Here is a 25,550-nt window from a genome sequence, read left to right as displayed (position 1 = left end):
TGTAATCTGTATGGGAGACAAGTTTTCTCCCTAAATTAGGCAAAAGAGAAAGAGGAAAATAGAAAAGGAAGAACAAAACAGTTTCTAATGGAATACATTAAGGCAAAAAGACCTGCAGATTCTATTCCTGAAGTCCACGAATGGAATAGCTTCTGAAAGGTCTGGATTTAGTGGTCAAAATAAAATAACATTCTGCACAGATTCTCATTTTTTGGACCTTTTTTTTACTTAGACTTAGGGCAAAACTGTTTTCACAGTGGCAAATATATGTTTACCCAGTTATGCTCACTTACTATTATACAATTCTAGCAGAAAAATATACTGTCAGTAGTATTATTGCAATTTTTATGTCACTAACACTTAGCATATTTCATCAGTGTAATAACGTAATGTCTGTAGTATTCTTCTCAGAAAAAGTGAGCTTTTTGTTTCTATCTTGGTGGGATCCTGGTTCTTTTATGGAGTGACTGGTAGGATTTAAAACATTTATTTTATTTAATAGATTTATATAGCCGCCCATCTCTCAAAATGTGATTCTGTGCGGCGTACAAACATATTAACAATTAAAACCATAAAACACAAACATAAATAAAAGATATAAAAACCCCAAGAATGTGGGAGAACAACAGTTATTTGACATCATATAACCATCTTGCAGGCTCACCATACGATCCCCAAGGTTAATGGAAAAACCAGGTTTTAAGGGCCTTCTGTAAGGCAAGCAGGGATGGGGCCAACCTCACCTCAGGGAGAATGATGTTCTAGAGGGTGGGGACCACAGCAGAAAAGGCATGCTGTCTGGGTTCTGCCAGATGGAACTCCTTGGTAGACAGGAACTGCAGCATACCCCTCCTGCTCAACTTGATGGGACAGGTAGATGTAATCAGGAAGAAGTGGTCCCTCAACCTGGACCCATGCCATGTACAGCTTTAAAGATCAAAGCCAGCACTTTGAATTGCACCTGGAAACAAACCAGCAGCCAGTGCAGCTCACAGAACAAAGGTGTGACTTGTGCTGTTTCCATTGCTATACAGAAAGTCTTTTTGGATCAACTACTACTGATAAAAGAACCAGCAATCAAGAAACCCTCCACAGACTAGCACTCTACAGATGCATCTATACTTTTCTGTTTTATTTATTTATTTAGATTAGCTGCCCAACTCCAACAAGATAGCAAGTTGGATGCCTGCCCCAGTCCAGTGATAGGCAAAGCTCAGGCAGAACTTTTGGAAGCTGAAAGTTGTACTGTGTTACCATTGTCTTTCTAAGATGCACTTTTTGCTTCCTGCTGGAGCCAATCTTTAGAGTTCAATACTGTTTTTGTTTGTTTCTATTATACACCACCCAGAATCACATTTATGAGATGGGCAGCTATATAAATTTGATAACTTTTAGAGGAAACAAACGTTTAGAGGAAAACAGTCCTTTTTACCAGTATCTTAAGATGGCAGCTGTAAACATAGTTACAGGGTTGGCACACGTCAAAACCAGGAATCCAGTACACTTGTGATGAATCCAAGGAAAAAGACAAGAGACACAGTGAACTGGGATCCAGAGTCCTAAGCACAGCACAGTAAAGATGACAGAGCTGAGACTTGAAAAGTTGTTCTCAGTTTTTTTGCTCAGGGACAAAATAAGCCCTGACTAAATAAATTGGCCACTGAATAAGCCAAGCTGAGTCTCCACAGATATGCACAGCTAGGCACATTGCTCATTAGAATCTACTTTCCTGGTGGCCTGCTTTTTGGCCAGTTTGTCTGACCTGCAGAACTCAGCCCTCTGCTGCTGTATCTTCAAAGCAGGACTCCACCTGGTTGTCCTTCCACCTTTTCCCAGCATTACAGTAGAGCCTTCTCTAAAGAGCTAGGAGTCCTAAGTATCTCCTGTCCAACCCTGCAATGGGTAGAACTCCACAATCTGACTCTACATACCCTCTCTCAATTGATTATATAGTAATTTTCTACTTAATCCCAATTACTTTCTTTAGTGTTGTAGTGGTTTTTGGGTAATGTTCAAGGACTGTTTAAGGACAGTGCTCAAAGCCTAGAATACCTATGGATTGTACAAAGCATGCCAAACCGTTAACCATGGTTAAGAAACTTCTATGGCAAAGCTTGCCAAATAGATTTCATTCTGTTGTACTGTACTGTGAGAACAAGTTATGTTAAGCCAGAATGTGGTTTGGGGTTTTTTGACAACAGTGTGTGAACATAGTCATTGGAGCTTATAAATTATGGATTACGTCTTAGTGTATTGTGCAAAAGGAGCCATGTAGATTTTATTGCAGACTGAAGATGGTTATTTTTATACTCCTGATGTAAAACTGTATTAAAATAAGTTGTTTGTTATGCCATAACTCCCTTGCCTGCACTGCAGATTTCCTATTAAAGACAGTTTTAAACTGATTTCCCAGTCTGAAATATTTTAATATCTTATTTATAGAACAAGAATTTTGAAAAAGAAAATATACTTAAGTATATTTCATTGATTTTCACAAGTACAGTTATAATAGGCATAAACTCTAGAACTTTTCCATCTCATGAAAAGGAGGAAGAATCAGTTTTAAAAGTATTGTACTTGTATTAAAAATAATTTTAAAAATAATCTGCTCTGGCATTTAATTGCTCAAGAGCAGCCTTTCTCAACATTTTGACCCTGGAGGAACCCTTGAAATATTTTTCAGGCCTTGGGGAACTCCTGCACATTCAGGCTCAAATATAGGCCAGAATTTACAAAATTACTGTATTTGTTTCATGTGTAGGCCTGTTTATATGCATTAACAGTGTTCTTAAGCTAAAAATAGTGAAACTTAACCTCTTTAATGTGAAGTTGCCCAAATTTGAAATAGCTTTTTAAATAAATCATGATCTCTCATGGAACCCTAGGGTCCCATGGAACCCTGGTTGAGAAACACTGCTCAAGAGTATAATTAACTATTATAAAATAAAATATAAATAAATATAAATAAATAGTATAAAATATAAAATAGATATGAAAACTTTGTGGTCAGTAGGAGTAGAAAACAACTTGATACTTAACTAGGAGCTGGAGCCTTAGAATTCATATTTTTAGAAAGCATATATTCTTTTATACTTGGAGGTACTTTGAGATAGATAGTTCCTAGTGCTACCAATGCATTGTATGATTTAATAATTTTATCTTCAATAATGTTTTATCTGTTTACCTAGAAAGGAAATAGATTTGCAAATCTTAATTTTTTAGATCTTTTAAAAACTGGGGTTGAGTCTTCCAATCTAAGCACATAACTTAGTAATAGATTTATCAAGCAAAGATTGTAGCTAAAATGATTGCTTTGCTGGAAAGATGCTGCTACTTCAGATTTAAAATCCTAGAGTGAAAACATTTGTTTATCTTTGAATTGGTTGTTTATTGATGTAATGGCATGGTCTGGAGGGAAAATGGAACATTCCAGAGTTCTCTGGAACATTCTGTTCCCAAATTTTATAAGGTGCAAGTATGTTTTGTTCCTTGATAAACTTACATACTGCAACTGGTATACTCTTTTTATACAGAGATGTTAGAATTTAAGGCTGTATTTGTATATGTACACATTTTTGCTGAACTTGTGGTAGTCAGGATATCTCTACAGTATTAGTAAATCTTTAATCAGACTACATTAATTAGATATGTCTGCACAAGTGACCTACTACACTGTCATCATATCCACTGTGGAACATCGGAAAGAACATATTTCTTTGACATCCGGGTGATAATATATCTTTCTCTCCCTCTCTAATAGAGATTAGATGGTTTATCCCAGTAGTTTGCTTCATTGAGACTTTGTTCCTATTTCAAGCTTTGCAAGAGGGCTTGCTCTGCTTCCATCTTCCCCTCCCCGTGTTCTGTGAGCGTTTGTGTGAGTGTGTGTGGGAGGGGGGATTCCTTAGAATAGTACAGCCCAGAGTAGAGGTGGAAGGGAGAGGATTGTTCTTCACCTGCTTATTAAACAAGGTTCACCATTACCCGGAAGTTCTTTCTTGTAAGGAGGTGGGGTGGGGGTCTTTTCTCCCTTGAATGCAGTGAGCATCCTCCAGGTCCCCTCTGCCGCGTCCATGGGGTTTGTTTGAGAGGAGTCCACAGAGATGGAGAGATGCATCCCCTTGGCGTTGACCCAAACCTTATACGATTGGGTAAGGAGGGGAGGTATAAAGATTCCCCCCCCAAAAGAGGGTGGGTAGTAATAAGAGAGAGCGGAAGAAGAAGAGGAGGAGGGGTGCCTGGGCGGCTTTTGTGCATGTGATTACAGTATGTCTGGATGGATTGCCATGCTGAACGCTGCTTAGAATGCTGGTTGTTGGTGTAGAAAATGGATTCAGCCAGGGATTTCTATTAGAATCTTAAGTACCAGTAATTTGGGCACTGATTTCCATATGATCACTTGGACTTAGCTCTTAGGAAGTATGTGTAGATTTCGGATATTCACAATCTTTGGGGGGGGTTAGTTGGGGAATTGGGATGGACAAAAAGCTCTAGGATTTTAACTGTGAGTGGTGTTTGGTGTTGGGAAGACAGGTGTGTGTGGGCCAGGGTGGATGGAATTTCTTTGTAGGGTGAATCATGTGTTCAGAGAGGATGAGATAGGGAGACAGAAAGAGCTTGTGTTTTATTTACTGTGCGTGAAGGAAATGTATTTCTGTGTAAAGCTGTGTAGCGATTTGAATGGACTAGATAGAAGAGAAGGAAACTTTTCTTTAAATGGTTTGTACCTTTGCTCTACGTCTTCTGTATTTACCACCTTTTGTTTTTCTATCTACCTTTGTTTGTGATTTCTGATATTGATTGCACATACCCTGCCCTGATGTGGTTTTAACCCCATGCTGCAGGGTTTTTGTTTGTTTGTTTTTTTAAAAAAGACCTTTGTGTGTGGCTGTGTATTTCCTCCACCCCTAGGAATTTTGCAGACTGGATTCATCAGTGGGGTTCTTTTCCCACAGAGAGAAGGATATATATTTAAAGGATACTTATTTTAAAGTAACTGTGCCTAAAGTACTAAAATAGTTACTGGGAAATAAGCTCTACTGTACCCGATGAGGGTTATGATTAAGTAAACATGAGTAAGAGTAAGCTTTTTAGTTCATTCAGTTAATTTTTAAATTTAGCAAATAGAGGATATGATCACTTTCATCTGGGGATCTCTCTGTGGCTGATCTTCAAAATGAAGTACGTAGTTAATTTGACTTCTATAGCATTTTAAAATTTTATTTAGAACTATCTCATGTAATTGTTCGTCAAATCTGTAATTTATATTGTGACCCTGGTATTTTGATAATAATTCCTTTGGGCTGTGGACAAATGTAGTGGATAATTTAACATAAAAAGGTTCAATCAGACATCTACATTTCTTAGTTTTGAAGTATGCCTTGAGAACGTACAAAGGGAATTTAAATATATCCTGCATATATCATATTCCAAAATGTTTCGGTTGCTGCTAGTAAAATCATTTGTGAGCTCAGCTGTAGATGTTGGTATCTGGGTCAGTTATGCTATGATAGAGAAATCTGGCTGCTTGTATTTTTGCTTTAAAAAGGTATAACACGTAGATCAGGAATTCAGGAAACTCTGGTACCTTTAGCAGTATGGAAGAATGCCTGGCAGAGTTTGAATTCACCAGTAGGGGTGGCTGTGGTGTCCCTTAGAAAAGGAATGAAAACAATTGTTTCTTCATAGCAGAACTTAAACATGATGGGTAAAATGTGATGCAGTGTCACAGTTGAAGTTAGTATCGTTCTTTGAAGTTCTAGTGGTATTCTGTGTTTCAGAATAATATGACTGATCTATGCCAGCCATGCAGAGGAAATTTATCCCCTCCAGCCATGAATAGCTTCTCTGTTACTTTGTTAAATAGGAAGGCATGTATAATGCAGGACTGTATAGGACAAAAACTGGAAGCAGAATCACTAGGATTATTTTTAGGCTGTTGTTGAAATACATGGGTTAAATAAAACTCATCAAGAGTTCCAGTATCTGTTTAGAGTCAGCTGTTGTGTGTGTGCCTCCATTGGCAACAGAGCAGAGAATTTTGTCTTGTGGCTGAACCCAAATGCTGCTGTTGGCCAAAGGCCAAGATTCCTTAAGGAGACAAGGTCCTTTACTGAATAATATTAAACACCAGAGCTGTATATCTTTTGGTACTATTAGTCATAGCTAACGAGGTGTTATGTGTTTCTAAGTATTAGTAGAAAATGAGAATGTCCACAAAAACCTGAGTTAGTTCTGCTGTTAAGAGAGGTCTATATCATATGATTTATCACCTGTATTGGACTATAGCTTTAATTATTTCTAAAACGTAAGTGCAGTGTATTGTTGCTTGAATCCAATATTTATGTATTTAAATTTATACCCCAACTAAATAATAGTCTGACTCTGGCATACTGAACCACCTGTGCAAATGCAGCCTGTGTAGTTAGTTATGCTTGAATATGTTATATGAATCCAAAACACTACTTTAGTAAACCATGGATCATTTAACCATGGATAAGCATCTCATGTGAAAACAACCTTTTTCAAAATGAGAATTGGACAACTCTCAGGAATTGTGGTCAGTTCCTGGTTATATCAAGGAGAATAGAATAGGAATTAAAATTCATTCCTGATTTTCATTTTCAGATAATCAAAATTATTTCAATTTTACTTACTACCTTTTTTCTTTTCTATAGATGGTTTCCTACATATCTTGCATCTACCCTTTTTCTATTGATGTAAATGACTTTGGACCCTAGTAAGTATGAGATTTTTATATGGTTGTTAAATAAAGAAGATGGAATGAGGTGTTCGTTTCTTTCAGGTGGCTTTTGGGTTATATGAGTTCTCTGCCATTTAAATATAGTTAAATATGTAAGTGAAGTCAACATTACAATGGCTAACAATCCATCTGCCCTACATTTACATAGTCCCGCCCCACCCATTTTGTTGATAAACTTTTACCCAATCTTATGTACAGGTAGGCATTTTTAAAAAAAGCATAGCATTCTGCCAAGTGATAGGGTACATGTTGAAGTTGTTCTATCCTCTAAGAGTCACACACACTTTATTATTTTTTAAAACATCTGTGAGGGTGAGATATTCTTTGATATTTCTGAAGTGTAATTTTATTAAGGACTTTATATTGTGGCAGGTGGTAAAAGTCACCATTTCTGCCTGAGCTCTTGCACTGTCTAAGTTTCTCAATCCTCTCTTTAAGAATGAACACTTGGAAACATTGGGCTTTCTTGTTTTGTAGAGAAACTGTACTGAGGGAAATATTTGATGTTTTACAAAATAAAGTGATCTCAGAAATAAATGAGAAATGTAAAACATCTCCATCAGTTTGATATCATATTTATTCTGTCTTAAAATAACATATATGGCATTTCCTGAATGCTCAAATGTATGTGTTATCACAGTAAGTAATATACATTATTCTAACATTAAAGATGGAGGACTGAAGTTGAGAAAAGTGGCTTGTTAATAGTCAACACATTAGTAGCACAGCCTGAATTTGAATTAGAGATTTCTTGATTTAAAAAAAACAGCTTTAGTTTGCCACAGAAACTTATTTCATGAAACTTTTACTTAAAATGTAGAAGTGGCTTTATGCCCAGTTACTTTTTGACTTAGCCAGAAATAGAGCTGTTAACTAAAAAAAAGTGTCTATGATTATTCATGGAATGTTATCTAAAGAGTTTGAGCCAGGTATTTTTAGATTAGTGCAGTTTAGATGTACTATTTGTTAATGAAGTTCTTTATTTGCTTGTAGAGCTACTGCTTCTTCCACCTATGAAAACAAACTGGAAATTAATTTCAACCTCAACTATGGAATATTGAATAATTATTGATGAAGCAGGGACTGCTATTTTCTCATCAGGGATTTCTTTAAGGTATCGTAGAAAGGAATCTTTTTTAAAGTACATGTGTGAATAGTAGATTGTTCTCCAGAGCTATCAAAAGTTCTAGGAGCACCCAACAATTGTAGTCTTGTCAATATTAATTGAGATTATCATCCAGAATGACAATATAGCAGTAGAAAATGCAGCATTTAAACTGAAGGTTATGATTACACATTTTATTAAACTTAATTTTTTATTATGTTGTGTTAACCCAGGCTTTGTGGTTTGTAAACCTTTGTTTATATCTTCAAGCTTCATGTGTTGATTGAACCCAGCCAGCTGCAGTTTTTCAATAAACCATGATTAAACAAGCAAGCAAGATATTCTACTGTAGGTCTTCATGTCCTCCTAAAGAATGAGTTAAATAATAATAGGACCAACCAAAATAATGTTGAGGTCCAGGCAATCTCAGCTAATGTCTGTTAGCTAATCTGATGAATGGAGGTGGAGGATTTGGGTAAATTCAGGCTGTGTTGATCCCATACTGTATTATCATATAGCTGTTCTTTAGATCTCAAAATAAAATTTTCTTGATTAGCAAATGCCTATCCCTTTAAGCATGGCAGTTGCTTGTGAACAGACATTTTTGTTGCAATACTCCCTCTGACATGCAGTTTATGCCAAGGATAACTTGAGGCAGTGCTCAGAAATATTTATGCACATTATTCAGATTATAGATCTTCTTATTTTTATATTTAATTCTAATTATCTAAGTGTTAATTCAGGGAGATAGAATATATGGGCCTCATAAAGGTAGGAGCTATAGCTGGAAGTCTACCAATCCCCCCCCCATTTTAAATATTTGATTTTTTTTTAAAGTATAATGATAAGGAAAATAAAAGATATGTTGGGAAGGAGGAACCTGTTCTTCCTACTCTTTTATTTATTCATTCATTCAGTTTCTGTAGCTGCCCATCTCAGCAAGTGACTCTGGCAGTTTACAATGATAAAAAGCATAAAACAATTGAACAATTACAATTAAAACGGTCACAATACAAAATACATATACATGGCTGCCAAGTAAACAATGTAAGATGTTAATACAACCAAGAAACATTGTTTGGTATTTTTTTAAAATAAGGCTTAACATAACTCATGGTATAGTCCAGAAATATTGCCAGGTTAAGGAAGGTTATCTTGCATTAAATAGCTTTATATGGAAATATTCATTTGAATTTCATTCAGAGAATCTTAAAGCCATCAATAATTTATTGTAGCATGTTGTGTAAACCCAGTCCATTTGTTTAGCTTGCGGTTCAGTATATCATATTAACCCAGGAAATTGGGTTAATGGAATAAACCATGCTTCACTTAACCATGGGTACTTATATCATGTAAACACAGAGACAGAATTGTAAGGGAACTTGAAGAATGTTTAGCAGAAGATTCTACAGCAGCCGGATAATATACCAAATAGTATTGTGGACTTTAGACTAACTTACTGCATAAGCTTTTGCAGATCAGTTATCTGGAGTATTGTGAGACAAGTTATTAAACATTTATATAAAATATGTTTATATATATGTGTGTGTGTATAAACAAATATTTAAAACAGAGAGCCAGTTTGGTGTAGTGGTTAAAACATCAGGCTAGAAACGGGGAGACTGTGAGTTCTAGTCTCTCCTTAGGCACAAAATCGACTGGGTGATCTTGGGCCAGTCACTTCCTCTCAGCCCTAGGACGGAGGCAGTGGCAAACCACTTCTGCAGTCTTGCTGAGAAAACTGCAGGGACTTGTCCAGGCAGTCACCAGTGACATGAAGGCACGCGGGCATACAAACATCAATGTTGTATGGAGGGGAAGAAAAGAATAATAAAAAGGTAGGTCAAGAACAGAAATAATTATCTTCTGCATTGAGGCTACCCACAAAATAATTGTTAGATTGATTTAATAATTCTTTATTGATAATTGCACATCATGTGATCATAAATCATCAGTTTTGGTTTTATCTAGGAGTAGGAGCTTTTTAAGAGGCACAGTCTACATCAACTTCCTGATCTGACTTTGAAGTGCTAATAGTAGGAAGAGGTACAGAAGGCCTCTGGAAAGCAAACTACTGTACTCCTATGCCTAGCATGAAGACCTGGACAATCCTGAAAACAGGCAGAAATCATGGTACTAAAATTTAGCAGGAAAGTGGCTGGATTTTAGTTGTGCTATTTTTACTTTTTTGAGAAATTTGGGGAAAATGTGCAACTGCAGTGAGGCCATTTGCCACCAAATTTTGGCAGTATAGTCTCAGGGTACTGTGGAGGCCACATGTTCTGTGGAACATTGGTTGCCCACTCTTGATTTAATATTTGAAATTATGTTTTCACACAACAGACCTATCCAGTATTAATCATAGTTTATTTAATCCACGTTTTTGGTTCATGAACCATAAATTTATCACTTGAGTTGGATTTGCATACCCTAGTGTTAACTGTTGGCCAGTTTGTTAATCAGTGTGTTGTGTGAACACAGTTATTGTCTACTATTGATAAACATTTAAATTGCAGTCCATTATAACCTTTAAACCAGTGTTTCTTAACCTTGGCAACTTTACGATGTGTGGACTTCAACTCCCAGAATTCCCCAGCCAGCAGTTTGTAAAATTGCCAAGGTTGAGAAACACTGCTTTAAACTGTTTAAGCCTAAGTACAATACTTCTTCCTAGCTTCTTTACATATTTGTTTTTCTTCCCAGATTGTATTTTTTGCCTTTCATTTTATTTCTTATAAAGTACTAGTGCACTACTTTCCCTTAGCATTATTTATCTGTTACATTGTTTCAGTTTGGCTAGTTTCCTTGAGTACTGTATTGTGCATTGTTAAATAAGTAACTAGAATCTCTAGGACTGGATTTATTAAAAACAATAAGTAAATATCTTCCAACATTTTAAAGCTTGCTGTATGTTTTTATTGAACAATATAATATGCAAACGAAGTATTAGATTAATTTTAAAAAACCCTAATGGTTTTGTATACAAGTAGGAGCTACTTCAGGTTGCGTGGTGGCACTGCGGGTTAAACCTCTGAGCTGCTGAGCTTGCCGATCGGAAGGTTGGCGGTTCGAATCCACGTGATGGGGTGAGCTCCCGTTGCTAGTCCCAGCTCCTGCCAGCCTAGCAGTTCGAAAGCATGCAAATGTGTGTAGATTAATAGGTACCACTTCGGCGGGCAGGTAACAGCGTTCCGTTCAGTCATGCCGGCCACATGACCACGGAGGAAGTGTCTACGGACAAACGCCGGCTCTTTGGCTTTGAAACGGAGATGAGCACCGCCCCCTAGAGTCGGACACAACTGGACTTGATGTCAAGGGAAACCTTTACCTTTACCTTTAGGAGCTACTTTGCTTTTAAAAGTCAGCATGGGAATGTCATAGGCTCAGCTGGCTTTTGGCCTCAAAGGTGAATTGTTGATCATATGTTGCATGTTTGCACCTGTTAGAATATGCTCTTGATTTGATTTTTTTCAAGTAACCTTAGCAATAGAGCTGCACCTGTGAATTCACATTTTTCCTTTTTTTTTTGGGGTGCTGGACCAGGCTATTAATAATATTTTGTTACAGAGTGGGCGAGTTGTTAAAATTAATTTTCTTTGCAAGCTTCAGTTGCTAATTTATTTTAATCTTTTCATGTGTAAAGGTGGCAGAGCTAGGTATGGTAAGCATTGATAGAATTTCACAGGCTACTTTGCAATCATTTTCTCTTGTCTTATATCTCAAAAATAGTGTTCAATATTCACAGGGAGATTACAGAACACATGATATCAGCTTGCCAATCACATTTTAACTAGCTGTTATGTGGTTAGTTTAGGGTTTAATATATTTATTTTTTTTGTGCCTTCAAGTCAATATTGACTCCTGGCAACTGCCTGGACTAGTCCCTGTAGTTTTCTTGGCAAGGTTTTTCAGAAGTGGTTTGCCATTTTTGCTAAGTGCAATGTTGATTTCTGGATTTACTGATTGAAAAAAGGGTTGCATATGGGATAGAAGGAATTTTTGTAATGTCATCATAGGGAGGAGGGATAATCAGTTTGTAACGGCTGCAAAGAAGATTGGAAGTCACTTCTTTAATTATCTTTTTCTTTTTGTATTGCTTTTTGTACCTTTTCTTTTTCTTCTTTCTAACTTTCTTTGTATATTTTCATATTTATCTTTTATTTATGTAAACATATTCAATAAAAATTATATTTTAAAAAAGGAAGTGGTTTGCCCTTGCCTCCTTCCTAGGGCTGAGGGAGAGTGGCTGGCCCAGGGTCACCCAGCTGGCTTTGTGCCCTAGGCAGGACCAGAACTCAGGGTCTCCCGGTTTCTAGCCTGATGCCTAAACCACTACTCCAAACTGGCTCTCTTAACATATTATACACCATGATAACATAATTCAGGAGTATTTTATACAAACTCAGCTAAGGGCGGCTAACCTGTTTCACAAAGAATGACATAAATCTTATACATATGAACCATTTTGTCAATTCTTTATAAATTTTGAAAGTCCAAGTAATGCTTAGTAGATCAGTTCTCTCTTCATGTTAGTGAAACAAATTCCAACGGTTTGGTGGAGGAAAACTTTTGCAGAAACCATGCTGGTTTTTCTAAGTAAGGTATTTTCTTCTATGATTTAATAATTTTCAATAATGTTTTATCTGTTTAGAACAGAAATAGATTTACAAATCTTAGTTTTCTAGATCTTCTTTTGAAAATGGAAGATTGGCTGTCTTCCATTCTAAGCACATAACTTAGTAATAGATTTATCAAGCAAATATTGTAGCTAAAAAGATTGCTTTGCTGGAAAGATGCTGCTACTTCAGATTTAAAATCCTAGAGTGAAAACATTTGTTCACCTTTGAGTTGGTTGTTTATTGATGTAGTGGCATGGTCTGGAGAGAAAATGGAACATTCTAGATTCCCAAATTGGTGAATTTTATAGATTCTTACCTTAAACTATTCATATCGAACAGTAATCACTGTCCAATATATAATTTTCTAATTCAGTGGCATTATTAATTTTGTTCTGCATTTAATGATCAGTATCACATTGTTCTATTCGTATTAAAGGACATTTCTAACAAGTCTCCCTTCTATTTGTAACCCCTGCATTATATCCTACATATTTCCCCAAATTGTCACAACTTTCCTTGTTGGAATACACAAGGCTGAAGATGGAGATGGGAAAGAATAATTCTATCAAATTAATTCTGGCCCCTTTCATGTCCAAGAGTGGCACCAAACTGGGATTGGCACGTCCCCATGTGTGTTCCATGATGCTTTGGGGTTTCTAGCAGGCTTTGTACTGAAGTTAATTGACTCAGTTCTCACTTTACAGGAAATGCTGAAAGACAGTTGTATAGCATTTTCTCTGAAGCTGTTGGGTGGGCAGTTCCCTACCTCTTTTTGCTTCCTGGCTCCTGGGCTGTTTCTTTGCTTCCCAGAGTATAGCTACTATGATGTTTTGTTGCTGTTCCCCCATTGGTTTCTGGCCACTCAGAGGAGTGGCTTTGCTGCGTTCCGGCAGAGTGGCCGCTGGGTTTGGGATAGGGGGTTGTTTGTTGGTTGGTTTTTTGCCATAAGAATGAAATGCAGCAAGGGAGGAACAAGAATGGGGATGGAGTGTTTTGCTATTTTTAGTGGTTCCCCATTGGCTAGCTGGAGGAGCACTGGCTCAAGAACAGAAAGGTGAGGACATAGGCTGAGTGCAACACAGAGATGTGAAAATGCTGCTAATAGTTGGTGGGGATGGTGAAGCTGGCAGCTGTGTGGAAGAGGCTTCTGTTTCTTTCACAGAAGAAAAGGCAGAAGTAAACTTCAGCATTGCTTGCCATGCAAATAGTACCATCTCAGTGAATAATCTTCTGTTGCTTTATATCCATGGAATGACTGTGTCATAAATAGTCTCTTTATTGAACAAATTTTAGATATACAGATACAGGATATCTCAATTATTTTTTCAATACAAGTACAGTAATTTATCCATTTTGATTCTCCTTTACAACATATACTATGCTAGTTCTTTTTCTTTTAACTCACTCAGATTCTGCGTACTCCTATTGTATCTTCATTTCGAAGACATTGAATTCTAAAATATATTCACAAGGGATGTCTACTTCAATTGAAGGACTGCAGCATGTTGGCTTTCTCATTTCTGTTCTTTTCCTTGCTCTTTTTAGAATTGATGTCTCATGGTTTTTCTATAATATTAAAAGCTTGACATAGCAACATGGATTTGGATTGTTTTATGAAAATATTACATGTGTAAATCGATTATTTAACTAAAATGTGTAGTAGAAGATTTTAGCTTATGCATTGATGCTGAGTAGTTGTCTTTGCTGCAACACATTGCTGTCAGCATAAACTTGACATATGAGTGTAAACATCTAGAGGGATTTGAATAGACTCCATTAACTCCATTTGTTGAATATGTGGTGTTACTGAGGGCTGGCTGATTCAGTGAATATCCATTGAGCAATGGATTTTTCTTTTTTACATTTGAAAGCTTACTTTTAAAAAATACAACACCTCAGCTTCAAAACCACATGAAAAATCCCAAGCACTTGGTCAGTGTTCCCTTGTAATATAGCATGCTAGCAGGAAATACCAGTTTATCTGGACTTAATTATTAAGCATTCACAATGCACATTCAGGACATAATAAAAATGCCTCTTTCATTTAATTTATAAGGAGCAATTGTGGTCAGGGCAAGACACAAGGGGAGTAATCTCTGGGAAAAAAAGCTGCTAAATGACTTCTGTTTTTTTGAAGCAATATAGGTAGAAGCAGTATAAGAAGGATTTTTAGTCATTAGTTGAGCGGTACTATACTTTGATCCCTTATTGTTGTGTGACTTTAAACAATCAGTGTCACATTTGTGTGTGTTTATTTTCCTTTTTTTCCTGTGATAGGAAGCTTTTTGCATGGAGGAATAATGCAAGTTACAAGGTTAGAAGCTTGATAGGGTTGTTAGATACTCTCTGAAAGAGGGAATCTTGTTAAGCATATGATATGCAATATGATACAGATAAAAATGGGAGACAACAAAGTGTGTAAGAAGCATTCATCAGCTTTGACAGTTGGGTGAATTAATTTATAATTGCTGAATTTCAGAAGTTGGGAAGGGAGGAAATGTTTAGGTCAACAAACTCCATATGTCAAATGGCCAAGGGATTTGTTTACAGTAACATCATGTGATGTTAAACTCTTGAAGCCAATAATCTAATGTGATCTATATTGTACATAGCTCAACTTAATGGCTCAACAGTGAAAACGTCTTTAAACAAAAAAGCTAGGTTTGTGTTGCTGGGATAAAGAAGGTAGACTAATTAACTGAACACTGCAGTTTTGGTTCCTGCTTCATATTTCACCTTTTAAAATGATCCTTTTCACCCCTCCCTTCCCTCTTGTTACAGGTTGCTATGGGAATCTTATGATAATCTGAGAGGAAGTAAGTCCTGATAATATTGCAGTTATTCATGATGTGCCTGGAGTGAAGAGGAAAGGAAACACTTCACATATCTAAGTGCCAAGGCTCTGCTGTGTCATGGCTACAGACTCTGGTGAATCAGCCAGCACAGAGGAATCGGAGAAACCTGATGGAGTTTCTCTGGAATGTATGAACTCTTCTGTTGATGCTACTTTGACCATGGAGGCCAGGACCAAAGAGGGCGTTAGCACACCTGTCTCTGGGGCAACTATAGAAAGAAAAAGGTTTTTCCGAAAGAGTGTGGAGATAATGGAAGATGAAAAGGACTTGGAACTCACTCCAAGGAATGAACAAGAACAATATATTTTGGGTGATCAGAGGATGGTCCATCTTTCTGCCAGCACGCTTGTGGCCGAGCAGGAACCCAGAAATGAGCAAAGCTCAAAGGTGATTATGGAAGCCACAAAGGAAAGGACCAAGAAGGAGATAGAAGAGGAGGCAGAGATGAAGGCTGTGGCTACATCGCCAGGTGGAAGATTTCTGAAATTTGACATTGAGTTGGGAAGAGGAGCTTTCAAAACAGTCTTCAAGGGTCTGGACACAGAAACCTGGGTAGAAGTTGCTTGGTGTGAACTGCAGGTTAGTGTGGATGAGCTCCAGCAATCTGTGAGCTAATTGTATGATCTGCTTTGACCAAATCATTGAGAGGTATGTGGATGTCCAGAACTTTATGGCTGCCTTGATCATACTGTAGAGGGTACATCATGGCTCCTAATGTAATATCTACCAGTTTTTGTATGATTAGAAAAGTGTTACTTTTTAAAAAGAGTAAGTTATTATGGTTACACATAAGGATGATGGCAATTTCAACACATGCTTAGAAGGCAGAGAGAATTTGTAATTTGGGGGGCAAAGTCGCATTCTCTTAATCAGTTCTGTTAGCTATTTCATACTTTCAAAGTTCTTACTTCATACACTGGGAAAACCTCCAAATTGAGCGATGCCTGCTCCCCCATTAGAACAAAATCCTAGCTGAATTGTACAGCAACTAAAACATTAATGATATATACTCATGGAAATTTTGAACAGTTTTATGTGATTTATGGGATTAGAATTTATTGTAGTTTATTTTAAACAATTGCAGTTTGTATTGTAGTTCGTTTTAAACAATTTTAAAACATCAAATGACTGAAATTATTTTCCAGTTTAGGAACTCCCCTGAGTTGAAATTCTTTCATATAAACTTTGATAATATATTTTTTTTCTCATCGGTTCACAGATCAACTGAATTAACTGAATGCAGTTTTTTTAAAATAAATAAATAGACCCAGGAATGTGGTTTACATATAGTTCCCAAATGATCTCTTAAGCATGCCTCTGCAACATATAAGTTCAAGTTTGTTAATAGTGCAGTATAATGTGCAAATGTGGGTTTCTGATTTGTTAGTAATCCATTATAGAGTGGTTAACTAGAATCTGCAACCACGGTTTGTGGGTGGTCTGTTCCTGGCTTCTAGCCAACAGAAATATGTAGAAGGAATAGCCATGAAATGAAAATTCTCCTATAGTACTGATGATCTTGCTGGTGCTTTTACCAATGCAACCACAATAGGAAGGATTGGGAATTGGGTGTCTCCATTTTACCAATGATAGCCTGAGTACAGGTCAGACCAACATTTGCTGGTTATACATTAAAACTGGGTTGGCAGTTTCTATCAGAAGACAGGGTACAGTATCACTCTTCAGGAAAAGAGAAAGCGGGGAGGCGTTAAACCATAGAAGGGGAAAAAACATGAGGTTTGAGTGCTTGTTGTCAGGGTTAAGGCACCAGAACATGGTTAAAGATAGGCCTGGCCTATGTAACATGTAACTCTTAACCTGAACAGCTGAAGTATCTTAGTATCTGAGAGAATGCAAGGAAATGGGGCTAATAATGCTGAACAGTGGATGAGTTTATGTGCAAAGCTTTTTTGTCAGCGGGGTTTTTGGGGGTTTTCTGCCTTTTCCCCGCTGCCTGTCCTGCTCTTTCTGAATTCTTACTTGGACCCAAGGTTCCTTCCTAGTATCTCTTCAGTCCTTTTCAAGCTATCTGCCCCTGTAGCCATCTTAGTAAACAGCCTAGTAAATGATGGGTTCATGCAAATGGAAACAAACTGTTAGTTGAGGACTGAAGAAATCCTTGCATATTGAATAAAGGCTGCTTGTTTGAAAAAAATACCCCCCCTTTTTTTTTAGGTTTTGCACTATTTCCTGATTCTTTTGAGTTTATTTTTCCACTACAAGGAAAGCTGTAAAGGGACATTTGAAATGTTCATTCTAGCTTGCCTTCCATTCTCTCTGTTTCAGATGGTATGCCTCTGATTAGGAGAATTAGATGCAAGGAAAGAGAATGTTTCTGCATCCTTAAAAGTTGTGTGCAGAAGAAATGTTGCAAGGTGTAAGGATGAGTGGTTAATGATACAAAAATACCGTTTTTCTTTGCACCTTGCTACTCTCCCCATCTGTGTTGGCAAAGTGTTCTGGCGGATAAATAGCAAGACAGAATTTTTTTTGAATGGTGTAGTATTAGAAGGTGATTAGATGTTTTAATGCTTGATAGGTCTGCTGTTAGCTGTAATACCTAAAAGAAACCTACAGGTTCAGAGCCACAAGTTGCTTGGGTTCACCAGTGTGAGAATTCCTTGGAAGCAACTGACTGGCTGTTGTCATTTCTTTCCTGACAATGCACGTTCATGCTGACTAGGAATGTCGAGAGTGATAGTCCAGTGCATTTCAACTAGTGCTGAAAATGCTGTTGCTTAATGCAGTGGGATTCTTATAATATAAGCAATTATAATTATAAGCAATAGGATTTTTGACACCTTTCTCCAAAGCAGCTATTACCTTGTTTTGCAGTACCAATTAAATTGAGGGTTAAATTTAAATCTCATTCTTCTCTTTACAAATTAGAGCAGACAATCTTGGTTTGCCTACTATCCCTATAAGAAACAGGCTTGAGAAATAATATACTTCAGTATAACAAATAGAAGGTAAAAGTATGAGAAATATTTTTTGGAGGGAAAGGGTCATTTAAATAAGCTAAGTCATTACTTGTGTTTTATTTCTGTTTTTGTTTTTGTCATAGAAAATTGACTTGAGTAGCTATGATTTAAAAAAAAACAGTGTGTACTTGTTTTTCCCCTTATACCTATCAGTGGGTGGTGGAATAACTACCGTATGCTTCATAATTGGTTTAATCTCTTCCACAGCTAATTCAGCCTAAGCTTGTCAGAACTTTCCATGCAATGCTTCTAAACATCAAAGCTTATACTATGCTGCCTCATCACTTACAATGCTCAGACTTATACTCTGTCACTTTATCAGTTTCAATGCTCATTGATTGAACACTATAATCAATATCCTTTTCTATGGCAGTTGTACTAAGACGTTTAAGAAGCTATTTAGCAAGGCTATTTATTTGAAGGATCTTATATGATATTGGCTAAGAATTTTAGTTAGTTTTATTAGTTACTAAAACCAACTTTAAAATGTTTTTAGAAGTAATCCCTCTAGGAAGAAATGAAATTGATTTTAGGTGAGTTGCCAGGTGTATTTTTGTCTGTGTATTTGTAACTATTTCAATATTATGTGATAGGATCTTCAATCTTTTGGATCTGGGAGGCACATTTGGAATGTTACGGGCACTCTGACAAAGTGGCTATACTGCTGAGAGTGAAAAGTTTATACCAAATCAGCTTAACTGTCTTTTCTTTCTGGGTTGATAGGAACATTCTCAAACAGAGCACTGCTTTGCAGCCCTTTATATTTTGATTTTTGAAGGATGCCTCCAGCTATTTACAGGCCCTTGGAAACACAGATTGTTTGAGCCTGGAACTTTGCTATGCAACTTCCTTAGCTTTAATTTTTTAAAATTAAATACTTGGGTCATGAAGGTTGTCATGTACCTAGGGGCTTGTCTGCAGACACATTGGCATCTGTGGGCAATGTACTGGGGACTTTTAGACCAGTGAAATTTGCTAACTAATCTCTGGGTTGTCCAATCAAATGCAAATAACATTAGTCTGCAGGGTTACTTGGCTCCTTTCTTCAAAAATATATGACAGTGTTTTAAATTTGGGTCGTTACTGTGGTAGCAGATTTCAGACCTGGCCACCTCTCTGGGAAGTATGAAAATTGTGCTATTTTTGCATTCCTCGTTCAAATTATTTTGGAGAATACAACATTATAAGGAGATCTGGACTGCATCTTTGAGCTATGCTGTAAGGTTTTGAAATACTTCTTTTTAAAAAATATTCCCCATCTGTAAGTATGTGAAAGGCAGCATTAACTCATATTTGCAGAAGATTGTTTTGTCAAGTACTTTGTTTTTTGGGTTGGGAAGTCATTCTGGTCTCAACATAATCTCTGTTGTACTTCAGAGTCTATTTTAAATCCATATCAAAGTTGGCTGTAGAAACTTCATATTGTTATTTCTTTATTCGCACTGCAGGTGAGGAAATGTCAAATCATACATCACCACACTGATAGGATTAAAAGATATTCTATGCATAATTCCCTTGTCAGGTCAAGAAAGGAGGAAAGCAAGACAAAAATTGGTAAAGTAGAGGCAAGAGAAAGGCAATGAAATGAATGCTCCTTGTTCAGAACAGAAAGCAGTGGTTCTGAAATATAATCTGAAGGCATATGATGCAGCAGCTCTGCTGGAGTCAAGCAGTGTTGCATTGATTTGGGGGAGAATGTTCCATAAGGCAGGCACCACGGCAGAAAAGTCCTCCCTCCTGGGACCCGTCAAATGTAGGTCCCTTGTAGATGGTGTCCGTAGCATGCCCTCTCTGCCAGTTCTAATGGGATGGGCTGATGTAATCAGGGAAAGGCAGTCCCTCAGATAACCCAGTCCCATGCCATGAAGGGCTTTAAAGATCAAAACCAGCACCTTGAATTGGACCCAGAAACAAATTGGCAGCCAGTGCAGCTTGTGGAACAGAGGTGTGAGATGTGCTGTTCTGGGGGTACACATAACTGCCTGCACTACTGCATTCTGCACAGTTGAAGCTTCCAGATACTCTTTGAGGGCAGCCCCATGTAGAACGCATTACAGTAGTCCAATCTGGAGGTGACTAGGGCATGAGAATAAGTAGAGCCTCCCAATCCAGGAAAGGACACAATTGGTGCACAACATGAAGCTATGCGAAAGCCCTCCTAGCCATGACTGCCACTTGCTTTTCAAGCAGGAGTCATGTGTCTAGGAGGACCCCCAGATTGAGCACTGGGTCTGTCTGGGGCAGTGCCACCCCATCTAGCACCAAAGATGATAAACGAATAGAAACTAAGAAAAATATAAAAGAGTAAAAATAAAAAATAAAAAGTGCAGATAAATTTTAAAAAGAAAAAATATATAATAAAGAAAAGAGTTATATAAAGAAATGACTTCCTCTTTCATCATGACAAGTACAAACAATTTCAGTAACTAACACCTTCTCTGCTACTGTCACAAAAGATCTTTCTTCCCATATCTCATCTCTTACCTATAAACAAAGCCTCGTCATTCAGGCCTGATCAGCAAAAGTCCAGTTGCCAGAAATAACAACATATATATTTTAACCTCAGTCAAATAAACCAACTTCATATTCCTTTCTTTTCCTTTTAACATGGTAACTTACCACTTTCTCTGAAAATACCACAAAAGATCTCTTCTTCCCCTACCTCATTTCTTGTCTATAAACAAATCTTTAAAGCCTTATCATTCGGTTCTGGTCAGCAAAAATCCATTAAGAGTTACCAGAAATAACAACATATGTATTTTAACCTTGATCAAATAAACCAACTTTATATTCTTTCCCTTTGCTTTTAACAATTTTGATCTTTAATCCCTTTAAATAGTGTTCCAGAACTTTATTTCTTTTCATTTTCTTTTTGTTTCTTCTCCAAAGCTCCTTCAAAACTTTAACATGTCTCTTTTGTAAATCCAAAATAAGAAAGTTATCCAAGTCACTCTTCTGATTTGTTATTTGTATGTCCCTTTTAATTATTACGATATGAGCCAGTTTCAGTTGTAAATCCAGTGTAACATCTTTTTTTATATCATACTTGTAACTTGTCATTTTAAAATCCCCATTCGAATCAGCCTCTGTCTCTGTTTTGTCCAGTAAAGCCTGTTCCTCTTCTATAACCTAATAGTAATTTTTGAGTGCATTGTTTCCAAATATCCTTTAATTCTTCCAAAGTTAGAGTATTTTGCTGTATTGGTGGGTCTCTTCTCCTTTAATTATAATCTTTAGTTCTTTCTGGTTCCCTTTACTCTCCAACCTTCAAAGTTCTATCTATTATGTTGTTTTCTAATTAACAGCATTTTCCCACGGGAAGGTTTCTTATACTTAATTTCAAAATCTTCATATATTTTTATAGAATTCTAAACAACCCACAGGAAGGATTCTTGTAATTAATTTCAATTCTTATTTAAAATCCATCTGGCCCCTTAGTCTGTTTATAACTTTCCAAAATCAACATTCTAATCACCCTTTTGCTGTTTATTCCAAAATAAGAATTTTTTAAGTTCTTAAACTTGCATAAAACTTCTTTTTCCAAGGATTAAAGGAGACTTACCCAGTGTAATGAAACTTGCCATTCTGAAGGTTCTTAATATCCAAAAAAACGTTAACACGCAATTTCCAGAAGTGATTAAGAAAGGAAGTATGTGAACCCAGTGTCCTTTTAAAGGTACCAACCATGGTTTGGGCAAAGATGGCAACCTCTCAGCTCCCAGAGCTCTAAACCTGCTGGAGACTGCTGTTTTATGGTCTCCTCACAGGGAGCGGCTGTCTGGAGCGTGTGTGGGATCCCAAGTCATCTCCTTGTCAGAGAGAAATTTCAAGAAGCTGATCCATATGCCGGCTCCTCATTCTGCCACGATCACTGAGAGTGGAGCCATCTTCAGTTCGCCATTGCTTCCCTGGAAGTCAATAATATGTAATACCAAGTATTTCCAAGGGGAAAAAAAACATATATAGTAAAAGCAGACAGATACGATAGTTAAAATGTTATCAAATTACATTTCTTGTAAAACAGATGCCTACCTAAATAAGGGCCTTTTACCACTGCCGGTAGTGCTAACTGATGGAGTTTTTAAAGTTAATAAAAGAACTCCAAGCAGCTAACAACAATCTTGCAAAGTAGAAGTGTGAACCAAAAAGAAACTTGCACATTAAGCTTAATTACGTTCAGAAAAGAATTCAGTCTTCACACAGTAGTTAGATGAAGAGAGAGAAAAAAGGTATCTTACATTTATTCAGTAGATCTGGGTATAAGTAGCTTCATAGTAGAAAGCACTTATTCATCACTGGTTCTTTGTAGACATTTTCTATGGAAATAGAAATGTCTGCGTGCAAGTGAGATGAAAGGACGAGAGCTGCATTCTGCAGCACCTCCTGCTTGCAGGTGTGCCAAAAGGTAATGGAGAACGTTAATCCCCAAACCCAAGAAGAAGAAGTAAGTGGAAATCAGGTGACCCATGTGACATCCCACAAGCACAATAGAGATGCATTTACTAGGGGGGAAAAAACCCTTTTATGCTTATGAGACAATGCTGAGTTGACCCCCTGATAATTCCAACACTAACCGCCTATCCTTGATTCAGCAGAAAACCATACTGGCATAAAAATTTGCTGTCCTCACTGCCAGTGCCTTTTATTGCCTGTATTTTGGCTTGCGATTGAATGGTAATATCCTGTTTCATGTATGCAGGGCATGCTAATAAAAATTGTTAAGCCCTCTGGTTTTGCTGACCCCTCTCTTTCTGAACATCACCAGCAGGTGGGAAACCATCTACCAATCACAGCATTGCAGCAGGAATTGGGCAGGATCATGAATGTCAAACAATTTCTATAATGAAGGGAAAATGGGAGAAATCTAAAGAGACCAGTAGGGATACACACAGAGGTCTCTAAAATGTTTAAGAGAAAAGGGGACATGCATGAAAAAGGGAAGGGGGAGTACATAATTAAAAAAAAAAGTCATCTCCAGAAAATGTAAGAACGTGTCAGTAAAGCTAAAGCTTAGAAAGAGCTGAGATTTGCATGAGATACACAAATTACACTTCTTTAAAATAAGAATTTTATTAATTTTCCAAATATAATTAAAATACAAAATACAGAATATATAACAGATGGAGTACAGGTCTAAAGAAAAAAAAAACTAAAAGTGCAGAACAGAGAGAGAGCAAAAACAAAGTGACTTCCAACCAGTACAGATATGAATCTCTTACCATTAGTTAAACCTTAGTAACATTATTTCTATCAAATCAAGCCATTTAATCATTTAAACCAAAAATCAGAACTTCATTCTTTCCTGTTACAAGCGAGTAGTCTAAAAGTGGTTGCCATGTAGAAACAAATCCAGAAACAGTATTTTCTCTTATCAGCGCTGTTAACTTGGCCATTTGGGCCAGCTCCATCAGTTTAATAATCCAGTCCTCCTCCTTGCTGCTGTAATCATATATAAAAGCAAAGTCCCATGTTGTTTATCAAGCTGCTTCTCCATCATGCCCAAGAGAAATAGTCCTGGTTGTTTTTATAAGTCTACTTTAAGGATCTTTTGAATATTAGCACATATTTGGTCCCAGAATTTTTTGGCCTTTTCACAAGTCCACCAAAGATGATTAAAAGTTCCTTCACCAAGAGAATATTTCCAACAAACATTCGTTACTCCATTATACATTTTTGACAACTTATCCGGAGTTAAATACCAACGATACATCATTTTATAAAAAAATCTCTTTTAAGTTATAATTCAAAAGTAAATTTCAAACCTTTATTCCACATGTTCTCCCATTGCTCCAACATACTGCATCCAAAATTCTTAGCCCATTTAATCATACATTCTTTAAGATGTTCATCTTCTAAATTCATCTGTAACAACATTTTATACATCTTTGTAATAACTTGCTCATCATTTATACAAAGTTCCATTTCAGATTGAGTTGTTTCATTAACAAATCTAAAATTCTTTTTACCCACTTTAAAACATTCTAACAATTGTACTTATGTAAACCAATGACATGTAAAACCTTCCAACTCTAACAGTTCCCTTGTTTTAAGCTTCGGTTCACTCTCTTCAAAATTTAACAAATCTTAATAATTTAACCAACTTGTTCCCCCCCACATTTTCTCTTCTAACAAATGCTTCATGAGGTGACAACCACAGTGGTACATTAGGGAGCAGACTTGCTTTATATTTGTTCCAAACCCTCATTATGGCACTCATAACAAAATGGTTTTTAAAATCTTTATTAACTTTAACTTTAACATACCACAGATAGGTGTGCCACCCGAATCTCAATTCATGTCCTTCAAGTTGCAATAATTTTTTATTCTTCAAAGTTATCCATTCCTTCATCCAAAGCAAACTGCAGGCATCAAAATACAATTTTAAATCAGGTAATGTAATGGTTGCCTAATCCCAAATACTCAGTCTCACAAGCTCGGGCTTAAAGATAACTGATTTATTAAAGGAATAGTATGCAAATACAGAGAAAGCTGAGAATGAGCAAAAGCGCGCCAAATACAAACTTAAAAGCCTTGCCTTCAATCCAGTCCCGCCCTCAGCAGTCGTCAGCACGCACCCCCTCCCAGGTGCGAGCAACCGTTACACGCGCCTGGGAAAGTAACCTTGAGTAGGATTGCAAACCCAAACATACATTCCAAAGTTCCAAAACAAAGCAGAGCACCCGAATGGAAATTACCAGGAATGAGCAAGCCAGGAATACACGGGAAAACGGTTTGACATGTGAAACGTTACGATGTTAACAGAACATTGAAACGGGGAACATGACAGGTAAGCCCAGACCACCTCATTCTTTGGCATCTTGTAACAATTTATATTTAATTCTTGGTTTCTTGCCTTGCCAAATGAACTTAGAGATATCCTTCTGCCATTGTTTAAATGGTAAATCTGCCGACAAAATTGGTATAGTCTGAAAAAGAAACAACATCCTAGGCAGAGCATTCATCTTAATCGCAGATATTCTCCCCATAAGAGACAACTGTAATTTTTCCCATCTTAACAGGCCTTTTTTACATCATTCCAAATTTTAACATAATTATTCTGAAACAACATACTATTCTTGGTTGATAAAATCACCCAATATCTAATCTTTTTTTCAGTCTTAAAACCAGTCTTACCCATCAACAGTTCTTGATTGGACGAAGTCATATTTTTGGTCAGCATCTTTGTTTTTTGTTTATTTACTTTAAGTCCTGCCAATGACCCAAATT

The 25,550-nt window shown here is 36.9% G+C and overlaps 1 protein-coding gene across 1 annotated transcript in view; it reads left to right on the top strand.

Annotated features, from left to right (window-relative positions):
* The first annotated feature begins 15,281 nt into the window (after nucleotides 1-15,281).
* WNK3 (WNK lysine deficient protein kinase 3) overlaps nucleotides 15,282-25,550 on the top strand; it is a 105,532-nt gene continuing 95,263 nt past the window's right edge. Inside the window, exon 1 of the mRNA XM_063294159.1 lies at nucleotides 15,282-15,921. Coding sequence (XP_063150229.1) covers nucleotides 15,400-15,921 — 522 coding nt within the window. The 5' untranslated portion in view covers nucleotides 15,282-15,399. The remainder of the gene's footprint in view (nucleotides 15,922-25,550) is intronic.

The sequence above is a fragment of the Candoia aspera genome, chromosome 2, assembly GCF_035149785.1.
Source record: "Candoia aspera isolate rCanAsp1 chromosome 2, rCanAsp1.hap2, whole genome shotgun sequence".
Classification (NCBI taxonomy): Eukaryota; Metazoa; Chordata; class Lepidosauria; order Squamata; family Boidae; genus Candoia; species Candoia aspera.
Note: the sequence above shows the minus strand (reverse complement) of the source record. Positions and strands in the feature narration are given on the sequence as shown.